The 13,381-nt window shown below is 56.2% G+C and overlaps 2 protein-coding genes across 12 annotated transcripts in view; both read left to right on the top strand.

Moving 5' to 3' along the window:
* The window catches only part of CPEB1 (cytoplasmic polyadenylation element binding protein 1), a 96,158-nt gene extending 89,738 nt beyond the window's left edge, over positions 1–6,420 (top strand). For all 11 annotated transcript variants that reach the window (XM_044230562.1, XM_044230563.1, XM_044230558.1 and 8 more), the window contains 4 exons: positions 1,265–1,463; positions 2,713–2,807; positions 3,348–3,428; positions 4,863–6,420. In XM_044230562.1, the coding sequence (XP_044086497.1) occupies positions 1,265–1,463; positions 2,713–2,807; positions 3,348–3,428; positions 4,863–4,973 (486 nt within the window). In that variant the 3' untranslated portion in view covers positions 4,974–6,420. The remainder of the gene's footprint in view (positions 1–1,264; positions 1,464–2,712; positions 2,808–3,347; positions 3,429–4,862) is intronic.
* A 1,681-nt stretch (positions 6,421–8,101) lies between these two features.
* RPS17 (ribosomal protein S17) lies at positions 8,102–10,718 on the top strand. Its single transcript, XM_044230998.1, has 5 exons — positions 8,102–8,207; positions 8,473–8,624; positions 8,757–8,862; positions 9,278–9,343; positions 10,592–10,718. The coding sequence occupies exons 1-5, from the start codon at positions 8,205–8,207 to the stop codon at positions 10,670–10,672; spliced, it is 408 nt and encodes a 135-aa protein (XP_044086933.1). The 5' UTR covers positions 8,102–8,204; the 3' UTR covers positions 10,673–10,718.
* The last annotated feature ends 2,663 nt before the right edge of the window (positions 10,719–13,381 follow it).

Genomic DNA, 13,381 nt, shown 5'->3' with positions numbered 1-13,381 from the left:
AGGCCCCTGGCCTGGCTCAGTGCCCCTGCTGGCCCCTATCTCCTGTCCCCACATCTTCACCCTGCAATCGGTCTATGATGTGCTGACTCGAGGCTGTCCTCGTTCTTCTTCCTCTCGGGCTCTCCTCTCCTGTGTCCCCTCCCCGCCACCAGGGCAGTCAGTACTGGACTCTCTTCTCTTCTTTCCCTGTCACTTCAGTCAGTCACTCCTGTGGCTCTGCTCCACTCCCTTCTCCGGCCTCATGTCCTCCTTGAGCCCCACCTTCCTGTGGGGCCCTTCTTGGGGATGTCCTGTAATCCTAGATTCTTGCACCCAGTATAAGAGAATGCTTGGAAAGCTTGCTGGCCCCTGGGATGTAGGCCAGGACATGATACTTCTCCCCATGAGGGTGGGAAAAGCATCGTGGCCTTTTTCATCTTCCCCTGAAATGAGCTTTCCCTGGTAACTGGCGTCAGGTGCTCATCCCAGGGTCTTCTCGGCCTGGACCCCCTCAGCCTCAACTCTCCAGTCTCCCACCAGGCAGATGGTCCGACTTGTGCGGCCTCCTCTGTCAAAGAATCCTCTTGGTCTTGGTCTGTTCTATGCCCAGTGTCCCCTGGACCTCTAGGTCCTCTCAGCTGTAGCTTCTGTCTCCGATCTCTTCCCGTTTTGAGACTTTCTGGTGTTGTCATTGTTGGATCTTCACGAACCAACTTTCCAAAAACACCAGGCTTCTGTCGGCGCACTTCCTCATGGGGTTCTCTGCCTGCCGTGCCAGATTTTGTTCTAGGCTCAGGGGACTCATGGGGCAAAGGACACTGCTCCTGCTGTGCCGTGACACTGCCCTGTGAGCTGTCCACCCTGCCTGTCTCCAGTCACTCCCACTGCCCCTGGCACACGCTTGCTCACGTACACATTGGGCAGTGGCCGTCTCCTAGCGGGGCCTTGACCGTCCCCACCCTCCGTCCTTCCAGCTCGTCTCCTTTGGTCTCGGAGTCCTTCCTGTGCCAAGGACGTTGTGCTCTCGGTGGCTCCTCTGCTGGAACCACAGCCCAGTGCTTGCTCTCCAGGATGAGCGGCTGCTGTTCCACTTGTTTTCCCCACTTGGGACAATAGACTGCGTGACACCCAGCTGTGGTTGGGGTGAGGTGGCTGCTGAGCGCCTGTGTACCTGGGCCTGGGCAGTACACCCGTGCCCCCACTGCCGGGCACGTGCCTCACGGCACGACAGCCTGTCTCTCTCTGGCTCCCTGCCAGGGCTCACACACCTCTGGGTGGTTTCCAGGTGCAGGTGATCCCCTGGGTCTTGGCTGACAGCAACTTTGTCCGGAGCCCATCTCAGAGACTGGACCCCAGCAGGACGGTGTTTGTCGGCGCTCTGCATGGGATGCTCAACGCCGAGGCCCTGGCAGCCATCCTGAACGACCTGTTTGGTGGAGTGGTGTACGCTGGCATTGACACAGATAAGCACAAGTATCCCATTGGTGAGTGTCCCACTTCTGTGGGACAGCTTGGTGGCCCCTGGGACCTTGCTAGACCGAGACCGTAATTCTTCCCACGGGAGCCAAGAGGGAGGCCTGGCCCAGGTCTGCAGGTCAGCGTCCACCAGCAGCGCAGCGTCCTTGTCTAGATAAGCCGTCGGTACTGCTCCTTGCACCCTCCGCTCTCCCACCGCTGCCCACGAAAGGGGAGAGAGTGGTAGGAGATCACGGGAGGTGACGGGGAGACCAGAACTTTGTTTGGAAGCTCAGAGTTCATAGCCAAAGCAGTTTGCATCAGCAACAATAATTCATTAAAAGGCCGGGACCTCCCTGAACGTGACTGTTTTTCAAATTGAGAGTTCTTCAAAAGTGGCCTTGTCTCTAGGGTCAGAGACCAGATCAGGTTGAAGGACAACGCCGGGTGACTCGGGCAGCAGAGTGTATTCATGGCCTATGCTGTCCTCACTGAGGGAAGTCTGTGGCCCTCACTGCTGGGTGTTTGGTCAGCCCCCTGAGAAAGGAGGTTCATTCCTCAGCCATAGCAGAATAATCTTGATGGTGGGGTTTGGAGGTGGAGCAGGGCCTGAACTGTGTGATCAAGGCAGGGCTAACCGGCCTCCCCAGGTGCTTACTCTGCCTGCCCACCCTGAGTTTGGTCTGGAAGGAGTTCCGTGTAGGGCCGCACTGCAGGCTGGGAGCAGGGACCAGAGAGGCTGCAGGGCAGAGGCAGCGTTGGGCAGGAGGAGTCTTCTTCTGGCTTCCCTGCTGCATCTCTGGAGGGCCTCTAGGCCAGGAGGGGTTTGCCTGCTGCTGTCCCTTCGGAGGGGTGTTCTCTCTGTGTCTTGGATCCCAGTGTTGACCCCGCCTGTGCATCTGGGTGCACCCCACCCAGTCTCTGCCTGCCCCCATCTCCGTCAGCAGATCCTTCCTGGTTCCTGAGTGGTCTGTGCCCCCGCGGTCCACGGAACTACACCATTTGATAAATGGGGTTGCTGAATGCTTGAAATATGCCTAGTGCCACGTGTTCAAATGATAATATTTGGGGTATATTGGGTGTAATTAATTATATTATAAAAATTAATTCCACCACTTTCTTTTCACTTCAGTGTGGCTGCTCGAAGACTTAAAGTTACATAAGTGTCTTATATATGTTTGTCTGACAGCCCTGCTCTAGAGCCAGGGTTTCCTGAGTGTTGACAAATAGCATTTGGGAGAATTTGGCTAGAAGGTAGGTTTGTTCTCTTGTTCCTAGGGTCTGGCCGTGTGACTTTCAATAACCAACGCAGTTACCTGAAAGCAGTCAGCGCTGCTTTTGTGGAGATCAAAACCACCAAGTTCACCAAGAAGGTGAGTGCGCCGGTCTGTACCCTTACTCTGGGTCTTCACTACTCAGGGCAAGCCTGGGCCTGGAGCCGGTCCCAGCTGGGGGTGTGCAGGGAGTGGGCCACGTGAGGCTGGGGTTGGGCGTGGCCAGGCGGTGGCAGGCTCAGGAGGGAGGGGAGCTGGGACCTTGGAGCCGCTTCAGCATGGGAGGGGGCTCCGTTCAACGGCAGTTTGACGGCGTTGCTCGGGCAGCCTGGCTTCCCTTCCCGTTCTCCAACCTGACGTGTATCCTCTGAACACACCTTTTGCCGGGTGATGGATTGCTGGCACTGATGTGCCCAGAAACCCGTACCGATGCGGTGATGGATGTTGGAGCCCGCCAGCCTGGCCTTGTGTGTGCGCATCTGTCCTCGATGGACTCTGTTTGTGCTCTGCCCATAATTCTCCCCTTTAAAACGAGACCTCCTGCATTCCCGTGTATACCCCAGTAACGTGCCCCCTCTCCTGGCCCATCTGGCCTCCTGGCGAGAAGAGTGCTCATTTTCCTGTTCTTGCATTGTGTAGGTTCAGATTGACCCCTACCTAGAGGATTCTCTGTGTCATATCTGCAGTTCTCAGCCTGGTCCTTTCTTCTGTCGGGATCAGGTGAGTCCCCAGGGTAACGGTGATGTCTAGGAAGTCCCTGCCCTCAATTAAAAATTGTCATGCCGCGTTTGTCCCTAGAAGGTTGGTGCTCTTGGGGTTGTCTACGAAAGCATGAAGGAGGCAGCAGTCATGTTCCCTGATGGTCAGACCAGGGAAATAAGTCCTTGGGAAACTTTGTTGAGTCTTGATACCCTGCCCTTCCCCTTGCTGGTGGCATGACCCCCAACAGGATGTCTTTGCGGGTGAAAGGAACCTGGGTGGGTATGGTTAGCAGCATCTGTGAGCCAGGCACAGTAGTTCTTTTTTTTTTAAGGTTTATTTATTTGTCAGAGAGAAAGAAAGAGAGAGAACACACAAGCAGGGGGAGCAGCAGGCAGAGGGGGAAGCAGGCTCCCCACCAAGCAAGGAGCCACACTCAGGACTTGATCCCAGGACTCTGGGATCACACCCAGGTGTCCCTGGGCACAGTAGTTCGAATCAGGCCTTTCTCCACTGGTCATCCCCTCCTTGAGGACCCCGTCTTCACTTGTGAGCCTCCAGACTCCAGATATTTGTACCTGGTTTCTCTCCACAATTGTCAGAAGTGGGGAGCTTTCTGTTGAATGTTCCTGGGCGGCAGGGAGGAGGGCTCTGGGTGTGTTTGGGCAATGCTTCCCAGGGGTGTCCATGCGGCTGGCCTGGTACCATACTGGGATGAGCGTTCGGGGAGGTTTGGGGAGGGCCTGTTCAGCCGCTAGTGGTCAGCCATGCTTGGTTTTTCTGCAGTGTTGCTGACTGCGGAGGGCCAGAGGCTCAGGCAGGGAAGAGTTAAACCGGAAGCTCCATGGGGTGGGGGATGTGAGTAAATTCAGGTTATTAGGTAAAGCCCAGAACACAGATCTCTCTGATGAGCCTCTTCTAGCAGACTCCTGCATGTCCCTGTTGTTCACAGATGACCCCATGCTCGGGTAATTGTTCAAAAGCTGGTGGGTTGGCTGAGGGGGCACGGCTAGCCAGAGGTAGGACCGGGACTGTGGTGCATACCCCACTGTCTCTTCTCAGTGCAGCATGCCTAGCATTAGGACGGGAGCAGCTGTCTTTGAATGTTCTCCCAAATTAGCAGCCATATGATGTAGCTGCTCTGTAGGAGGTGAGCAGGGCAGGGGCCCTGACAAGCAGCCCGGTGGTAGGAGGGAGTGCGGGTACATGGTAGGAGCCCAGCACATTTGCTTGAGGTGGGCACTTTGTGGGTTTGCTGCGGTTAGTCAGGCCTCTGTCGGGTCGGGGGAAGGAGGGGAGAATGTTCCCCGAGACCATACCTTCTAACTGCATGGAGGCTGCCAGGAATCCCTGCTCCCTCTCCAGCAGAGCAGGTGGGCAGCTCCTGCAGCAACACCCCCCCCCTCACTGCTGGTGCTGACAGCGCGGCTTCTCTCCTCCTTCTCCCCCAACCAGGTGTGCTTCAAGTACTTCTGCCGGAGCTGCTGGCACTGGCGGCACAGCATGGAGGGCCTGCGCCACCACAGCCCCCTGATGCGGAACCAGAAGAACCGAGATGCCAGCTAGAGGGGCTGGCCTGGCCCGGTGGCCTGTGGCGCCCAAGGCTGGCAGGTCAGCAGCTGCCTGCAGCATCCTGCCCCTGGCGACCAGGGAGCTGGCTTCCCAAGGACAAGGGAAAATCGTAGTCACCTTTGCACTTGCTGAATCTGTCTTTGTTTCTGCACTAATTAATGCACAATGAGTTCTGTCGGGTTTTGTTTTCAGGGGGGGCGCCAGGGCAAGGACCTCTGGCTCACCCTCCAAGCGACTCCGTAGTTTTCCCAGATTTTAGTTCCTCATTTTGCCGATGAAAAGCAAAAAAAGAACTACGTGTCCGGAAGGTATTGACACGATGCCTACATCTAGGTTTATTTATTAAAAGCGCTTTTTTACATTCCTTGCAATACTGATGGTGGTGATACGCAGGTCTCGGTTTCATTCTTGCAGTTGCCATACAGTGCCTTTCCATTTATTTAACCCCCACCTGAACGGCATAAACTGAGTGTTCAGCTGGTGTTTTTTACTGTAAACAACAAGGAGACTTTGCTCTTCATTTAAACCAAAATCATATTTCATATTTTACGCTCGAGGGTTTTTACCGGTTCCTTTTTACACTCCTTAAAACAGTTTTTAAGTCGTTTGGAACAAGAGATTTTTTTTTTCTTTCCTGGCAGCTTTTAACATTATAGCAAATTTGTGTCTGGGGGACTGCTGGTCACTGTTTCTCACAGTTGCAAATCAAGGCATTTGCAAACAAGAATAAAAGTTTTTTTTCGGATTTGAAACTGGACCGGATAAGCGGTATTTGAGCGGCTGCTGTGTATAGTTTTAAATGGTTTATGGCACCTTCTTAAGTTGCACTTACGTGGGGGGGAGGGTTGATAGAAGTTTTTAATCACAAAGTCACAGGACTTTTTTCTTTTGTAACTGAGCTAAAAAAAAAAAAGGGCTGCTTTTCGGTGGGGGCAGATGAAGGCTCACAGGAGCCCTTTCTCTCAGAGGGGACAAGTACCCTTCCCTTATTTCTTTCATTTGAGAAGTGTATGAAGCAACAGTTGCAGTCACTGAAATGCTACTGGAATTTGAAAACTTGACTTTTTCTTTCTTCTTTTTTTAAAAAAAAAACAACAACAAAAAACCTACTTGCCCCTCTTTGGGAAGCTGTGTGCCAAAGAACCAGTGTCATAACCCCTCTCCCTCCTGCTGAGCTGCCGTTGCATTGTTGCATATCCCAGCTACTCTGTGGGTTTCGTGAAGCTGTGTGTGAAGTCTCTACCTCATTGTAGCATATGCAGGCAAGACTGCACTCTCCTACAGATGTGTGGAGTAAGCTGTGGTGTAGTTTTTTTGGCACATAATAAACACGTTGCAGCAGAGTTCTCATTCTGTCTCTGTGTCTGCGGTGCGGGAGCCAGGGGGCCGCAGGGTCACAAGACTGCAGAGTAAAAATTATTGTTTCTTTGGATTTTTGTGATGGGATTCCAGCCCAGGTTGATGGTGGGGCCATGGGGAGACCTGCCCCTGCAAGTACTTCTTGGTCACTTCCGGGGTCAAATGCAACTTGGAGATGCCTCCCTGGCGGGTGGGTAGCTTTGATCCAAGCATAAAAAGCCCTTATACTTAGGCTTCTCAAAGCCTCAGACCCAGCGTGGAGAAACTGGAGGCACAGCTCCTCAGGCCACTTGTTCTCAAGCTCTCCCAAGCCTTCTGGGAAGGCTTTCCATCATCTTGGACTCACCTGTGCTGACCCAGTTCCTCTCTGAGAGGGAGAAATGCACTTGCTGGTATTCTTCAGAGAGCCCCGTTACTCTGGACTCTGTCACAGGCTCCCAGGATTTGTGAGCGTGTCCGCTGATGATCTTTCCAGGTAGGCTGTGCCTGGGCCCAGCGCCTGCATTGATCATTTGGATTCCAGTTTAGTCCGAGGTAGAGGGAACCTGGCACAGTGAAGCATCATTCTGGTGAGAGGTGCAAGAACTCACTGTTGGAGGGGGTGGGGGAGTCCTCCAGCCAAGAAGGAGAGACCTCCGCTTTCCCTCGAGGCCTGGCTGGCAGCTGCTTGACAGAAGTTTGCTGGTAAAGTAAGTGCCTGCAACTCCCTCAGAGGAGTGTGATCCTCCCTTTTGGTCTCTGCTTTTTCTCCTTTTCCTGCAGTGACATCTTTCCTCTCCTCTGTCCCCATCTTGTCCAGGGCCACTTTCAGGTAGAGGGCTTCCTGTCCTCCGACCTTCCATTCCCAATCAGTTCAAAGTCAGACAGCACTAGCCAAGGTGACCAGGAGTGAGTTGAGGGATGAGGGAGGCTCAGCCCCATGGCCCTTAACTCCAGCAACCTAGCCAGGCAGCCTTTCCTGAAGTCCGCGGGGGGCATGGAACTTGCTTCAGCAGATTGGGGCGGGGCGTGGGAGCAGAGCTGGAGGGCGGGGGCAGGGTATGCCAGGGGTGGTCTGCTCCGGTGGGCTTCAGAAGGGCCTGGCTTGGGGATGGGAGCGTCAGCAACAGCCTGAAGACTGTGCTCACCGGGAGGTGCCTCCATGGTTGGGAGCGCTGCAGGCAAACATGGTCCTCTGCTTCCACGTTTGAGAGCTTGCTTTATGGGGGGTCCTGGGGACTCACTAGGCAAAAACGGCCCTTCTAGTCTTGGAGCTCACTCTCAGTGGAGAAACTAAGACAAGTCACCATGACAAGCAGCTTAAAAAGGATGATGATGCTAAAAAAGGATCAAAGGAGGAGAAGCCCCTCTGATAATGTGACCCTTGGGCAAAGACTTGAAAGAAACGGGATCAGCCTATCCAAGTGGCACCCCTCTCCCAGACTAGAAAAGGCAAGTCCCTGAGGCTGAGGGTCCTGGGCGGGGCACCATCCCTACCTCCTTACCTTGCCACGCTCCCGAATCGCCGTCCCAGGGACGCTAGAGCCTCCCTCCGTCTCAGGCGTGTGCAGAAGACCTGAACGCCTTCTAGTCTACGGAACATAAAACGATCCTGTAGTAGAACCAAGGAGCAGAAGAGGCGGGTGGACAGAGAGGCCTTAGGAACGGAGTGAGCGGCAGCCGCGCCCACGGTGGGGCGGGCCAGATGCTTGCCCCGCCCACCAGATTGCGGCGGGCCGCCTGCACTTCCGCCCCGCTGCGCCTGGGGTCGCTGTGGAGCACCTGAGACAGCTCTGAGTGTCCCGGGTTAGCCGGAAGCGCCTTTCTGGCCGCGCTTTATAGGCCTCGCTTGTGCTTCCTGTTTCCTTTTTTACTATACCCGCCAACATGGTAGGTATCTTGTCCCGAGGCCTCGGTCCGCTACAATCGTCCTCCATCCGCTGCTTTCCGCGGCCCCCAGCCCTCGAGGAGGGGCGCGGGGCCCCACCAGGCCTCAGCTTCCGCGGGTCACTGGCCTCCGCGCTGAGCCCCGCGTTCCGGCGATGCCCGGCCCGCCCTCCTCCCGTCCCGGGCTCAGCCCCAGCCCGCGGACCCCGCCGCCGCCGTCGGAGGGCTGCCCTGGCTCGCGGGTGACGCTGTGCTCTCCCACCCGCAGGGCCGCGTCCGCACCAAAACCGTGAAGAAGGCGGCCCGGGTCATCATCGAGAAGTACTACACGCGCCTGGGCAACGACTTCCACACCAACAAGCGCGTGTGCGAGGAGATCGCCATCATCCCCAGCAAGAAGCTCCGCAACAAGATCGCAGGGTGAGCCGGCGGGCCCGGCGGAGAGGGGCGCGCGAGGGGCGCGCGGCGGGCTTCCCTGCGGGCGGGCTTCCCTGCGGGCGGTCGTGCGGCTCCGAGGCTTGCTCACGCGGCTGCCGGGCGTGTGTCCCGCAGCTACGTCACGCACCTGATGAAGCGCATTCAGAGGGGCCCGGTGAGGGGCATCTCCATCAAGCTGCAGGAGGAGGAGCGAGAGCGGAGGGACAACTACGTGCCCGAGGTGAGCGCGCGGGGTCCGCCTCCGGCCAGTCTGAGGGGGTCTCCTACCCGCGGTCGCCCCGCCCCCAGTGTGGGTGCCCCAGAATCCGCTGCCCGTGGGACAGCCCCGCTCGGCCCTGCCGGCGCTCTTGCCGCAGAGCCCCTGGTGCTGCGTGGGTCGTGGTTGGCCGGAGCCTAGCACTCCCGGGCCGCTGGCCGCCGCCTGAGGTCTTCTGCAGACTGGGCGCCAGCGAGGGCCTTACAGAGGGGCAGCGGGAGAGGGCAGCCCGGGACCTGGAGCCCTTCAGCAGGCTGCTCACCTTGGAGGGCTGCTGGGCATCTCCCCCTCCATCTCTGGTTGAACAATCTTGGAGAAACGGCGGGGAGAGGGAGAGACGACCCTCTGATCGTTTGGGGGCCTGCCCTGTTCTTTATAGGTCTCGGCCCTGGATCAGGAGATCATTGAAGTGGATCCTGACACTAAGGAAATGTTGAAACTCTTGGTAAGTGCTGGCGGGTTCCTGCAGGAGGACTTTGCCCCTGGTGGAGGACCATCGCTAGCTTTCTCCTCTTGCAGCCACACGAGCTGCCGCCGTCCTCCGTCTCCTCCGTCCTCCCCATCCAGGGAGGCACATCCTCTTACCTTCCTTTCCTCCCCGAGGAAGTGGTGACTCGAAGATGAGGGAGCGGCAGGGTTGGGGATTCAGTCTACACTGCTAACCACTGGACAGCTGCCTCCATAATGGGGTCAGCTGGTTACGGAAGCGGGAGGTGGCCCTCCACAGGTAGAGAGTTCCTAAAGCCGCTGGCTGTTCCCCCGTGACTTCCAGGACGCTCTCCCTTCTGTTTGCTTCTTGCCTCTGTGGTTGTCCTCTCGTTCTTCATGCTTTCCATCCGGGCCGTCACTCCTTGTGTGTGTGCTGACCCCTCCAGAGACCTGTGCCCTGCTTTCTCTGCTTCCCAGATGCTTGAGCTGTCTTCATGGGGCCTCTCTAGCTCTACACAGCTCGGTGACAGCAGTCTGGCTTTGGAGTCCAGTACACAGTGATTTGAAGCAGCTTCATTTTTTCTTTATGATCATGAAATGTTTAAGACGCTCAGAAAGGGAGTGGACACAATGATCTGCAGTGTACTCAGTCTCCAGCTTCAGAAAAACGTCACCGGTATAGCTGAAGTCAGCTGTGGGGCATTTTCTCCAGAAATAATCACTGTCCTCAATGCAGCATTATTGTCTCAACTGTAAAACTGGTTTTCGAGGATAAACTGGGAGGGATATTAAGTTCAGGTATGTGGCAGGCTCTTAACAGTTGCTTTAGTGATGTTTCCTACTTGTGTCAGGCCTGGAAAGGAAAGGACACTGAATGCGGCCTAGAGCAGTGATTCTCAAAGCAAGCGATTTTGACCTTCAGGGTATTTGGTAATGTCTGAACATGTTTGGTTGTCGGAGCTGGGGAATATGAGCAGGCATTGGTGGATAGAGGCCAGGATGCTGTTAGAAATTCTACGGGGTACAGGAGAGCACCCTTAGGTCTGGGTGTCGGGATGCATGTGCCTTCAGATCTCAGGTAGGCTCCCTTGTGAGTTTATTGCTCTGGGGCAAGGAGAAGGCCCCTCTTGGGATTCTGCAGGGTCCCACCAACCTGACGCCAAGCTAGTGGAGGGTGACCGGCATGGCCTGGTGGTGTTCATAGGACATTCATCATAGATCTTACCGGTACAGCCACACTGAACCTGTTCTGTTGTTTTTCCAGGACTTCGGCAGCCTGTCCAACCTGCAGGTCACTCAGCCTACAGTCGGGATGAATTTCAAAACACCACGTGGAGCCGTTTGAATCTTTCTGCTGTGCTGTAATATCATCAATAAACCTTGGACAACAACCTTGCCTGTGTCCTGTGTGGGTTGGGTGCCACTAGTGCTAAGGGAGGAGTTCTTTCCCGAGGGAGAAATCCTGAAGAGCGCGCTGCAGTGGCAGTATCTGTAAGTGGCCTCTGGGCAGTGCCCATACAGACGTGTTGGAGAGCTCAGCCACCCTGCCTCGTCTTGGCAGGCCCTGAGCACTAACCTTGTCTGCAGGTGGAAGTCAGGACATGCTTTCCTCTTTGCTTTGCATGCCCTGGGTGTTTGATCCTCTGCCTCTCCCAGATACACTCAGTCTGGGCTAATGAACCTGTCCTGAAAGGGTAACTAACACTCCTCAGCATGTTCAAGGGTTGGCCTTTAGGGTGGGAGATTGGGTGGGTGGTGTCTGCCCAGGACCTTGCACACAGGAGATGCAAGTGTGAGTGGAGGGGGTGGGGAGGGTCAGTGCAGCTGGGCTGCTCGCTGGCTGGATCCTGGATAGATCACTGAGTTTAGGGGTCTGCTGAGGCTGTGGGTCAAATGGAGACCGGGGCTGGTGCCTGTTCCTGAGTAGAGAGGGAAAGGAGGAGGAGTTGTTACTCAGTTGGTGATCTACACATTTATCTGCTGCTCTGCCCATGGTGGAGCTGCGCGTGTTCTCAAGCATGGGTGTGGAGACTTCTGCAAGGAGGTGACCGGACCCTTGCCCCTCTGCTTCTGTGAGGCAGATACGGCAAGCAGTGTAAAAATGCACAACAATTTTGATGGAAAAACATTTCAGAGAAATGTTACAAATACAGTACAAGGAACATCAAATACTCAGATCTACCAGTTGTTCATTTTGCCGCAGTTGCTTTAGACTCTGCATGTGTGCACACACGTGTGAGCAAAGATCTATGCATATGCACTAATTCAGGTCTACTGAGGTTAGAGGCAAGACCTTTGCCCCAAGTATTTCAGTGTGTTTCCTAGGAACAAGGACATTCTTTTACAAAAGCACTGTACAGTGTTCAAAATCAGGAAATTTAACATTGATCTAACCAGGATCGATTTTAGCTAATGTCCCAACGTCTCAGTTATTTTTCCCTGGTCTGGGATCCCACCCAGAATCACGGAGGGCGCCTAGGGTTCATGTTCCTTCAGCTTCCTTTCCTGATCTTGTCATGACATTTTTGAAAAGTATGGTCTGACTTTGTAGAACGTCCTTCAGTTTGGGTGGTTTCATGTTTCCTCAGATACAACAGCCTTTTTCTGGAGGAAGGCCCCAGAAGTGACACTGCTCCTGGCACATGGAATTGAGAGGCGCAGGATCAGCCTGTCACACTTGCGGTGTTTACTTGGTGCTCTCGGGCTAGGGTTACGGAGCGTCTCCACTATGAACTTTCCCACTGTAATTACAGACTTGGGAGGAGATACTGTTGTGATGATGTTTTCACTCCATGAGGCAGCTTTGTCTCATTTATTACAGTAAACTTTTTTGTTTCCTCCTTTTGGTGCGGTTGCGGGGCCTTGCCAGCTAATATTATTGTCTTCTAAACCTGACCGTCCCTGAGGCGCCTCCTGCCCCCACCTCCCCCCTTGGGTTTTGATCAGCGGTGAGGAAAGGGTTGGGCTCTGCATGGGGGGGGTTGTTAAAGAAAGGGTAAAACGTGAAGCCACAGCGGGGCAGCTCCACACGGTGAGGCAGTGTCCTTGCTCCTGGACTTGAGCCGGGCCCGCACCCCAAGACCTGGGGCCGGACTAGGCGTGCAGGACCGGGCTCCCACGGGAGCTGAGCGGCCCACAGAAGCTGCTTTAGGCTCCAGCTGGCTGGGGGCTTCTCGGCCTCCGTCGGGAGGACAGGTGCCCCTCCCACCTTCGTGCTGCACCTGTGGGAAGCACGTGGCCAGTCCCCGCCCCTCGGGGACTGGGATTGGCCCTTCCGGGGGTGGGCGGGGCCGACGCAGGTATGTCCCGTGCGCTCCGCGGGCCGCGGGAGCTAGTTTCGCCCCGGCTTCCCCGGCTCTCCCCGGGTCTTCCCCGGTCTCCCCCGGTCTCCCCCGGTCTCCCCGGGGCTCGGGGCCCGCGATGCTGTCGGCACAAGCACAGCGGACAGCCTTGCGCCTGCCGCGTCCGGGAGCCGCTGCTCCTTCGCAGCCGGACGGAGCTCCCGAACCTTCCGAGGTAATGTCTTCCCGTTTCTCTGTACCCTCGTCGGTGGTGGTGTTAACGGGTAATTCACTACGTGCACAGGAAAGGGGCCCGAGTCTCCTTCGGAGAGAGCAAATGCGCAGGTGAAGCGTATTTATTTATTTATGTTAACTGGGGGACGGAGCTGAGAGCACGTCGCTCCGGTCGGAGACGCCCCAGCCCGGCGGCCGAGAGTCCGGGAGTGTCGCGGGGAAGCTGCAAATGGACCCGAAACCGGTTTTCTGCGCGGGAAGTCAGTCCGGGGCTCTCTGCCCCGCAGCGCGGCCGCAGGGCCCGCCGCCGGCAGTGCCGGAGCCCGAAGCCGCAGGGGCGGGACCCGCCGCGTTCCCGAAGCCCAGGCCGAAGCCGGGGCGCTGCCCCCCGCAGCGCAGGCCCCCGCCCCCCGCTCCTCCTGCGAGGGCGTCCTTGCTCGGAGCCGTGTCCGCCGTCCGGATTCCTGCGCCGTTCGTGGCGACCGAAGCGTCCTCTGGACGCCCGAGGACCCCACCTGTTACTTGTTTCAAACGTGTTT

The sequence above is a fragment of the Neovison vison genome, chromosome 13 (genome assembly GCF_020171115.1).
Source record: "Neovison vison isolate M4711 chromosome 13, ASM_NN_V1, whole genome shotgun sequence".
In the NCBI taxonomy this organism is placed as follows: domain Eukaryota; kingdom Metazoa; phylum Chordata; class Mammalia; order Carnivora; family Mustelidae; genus Neogale; species Neogale vison.
This window is presented reverse-complemented; position numbering and strand designations above follow the sequence as displayed.

Bases quoted from the DNA above. Each gene is read 5' to 3' on its own strand.
- RPS17 (XM_044230998.1), top strand. The intron at 8,625-8,756 runs GTGAGCCGGCGG...TGTGTCCCGCAG, and splicing joins CTCCGCAACAAGATCGCAGG to CTACGTCACGCACCTGATGA. The intron at 9,344-10,591 runs GTAAGTGCTGGC...TTGTTTTTCCAG, and splicing joins AGGAAATGTTGAAACTCTTG to GACTTCGGCAGCCTGTCCAA.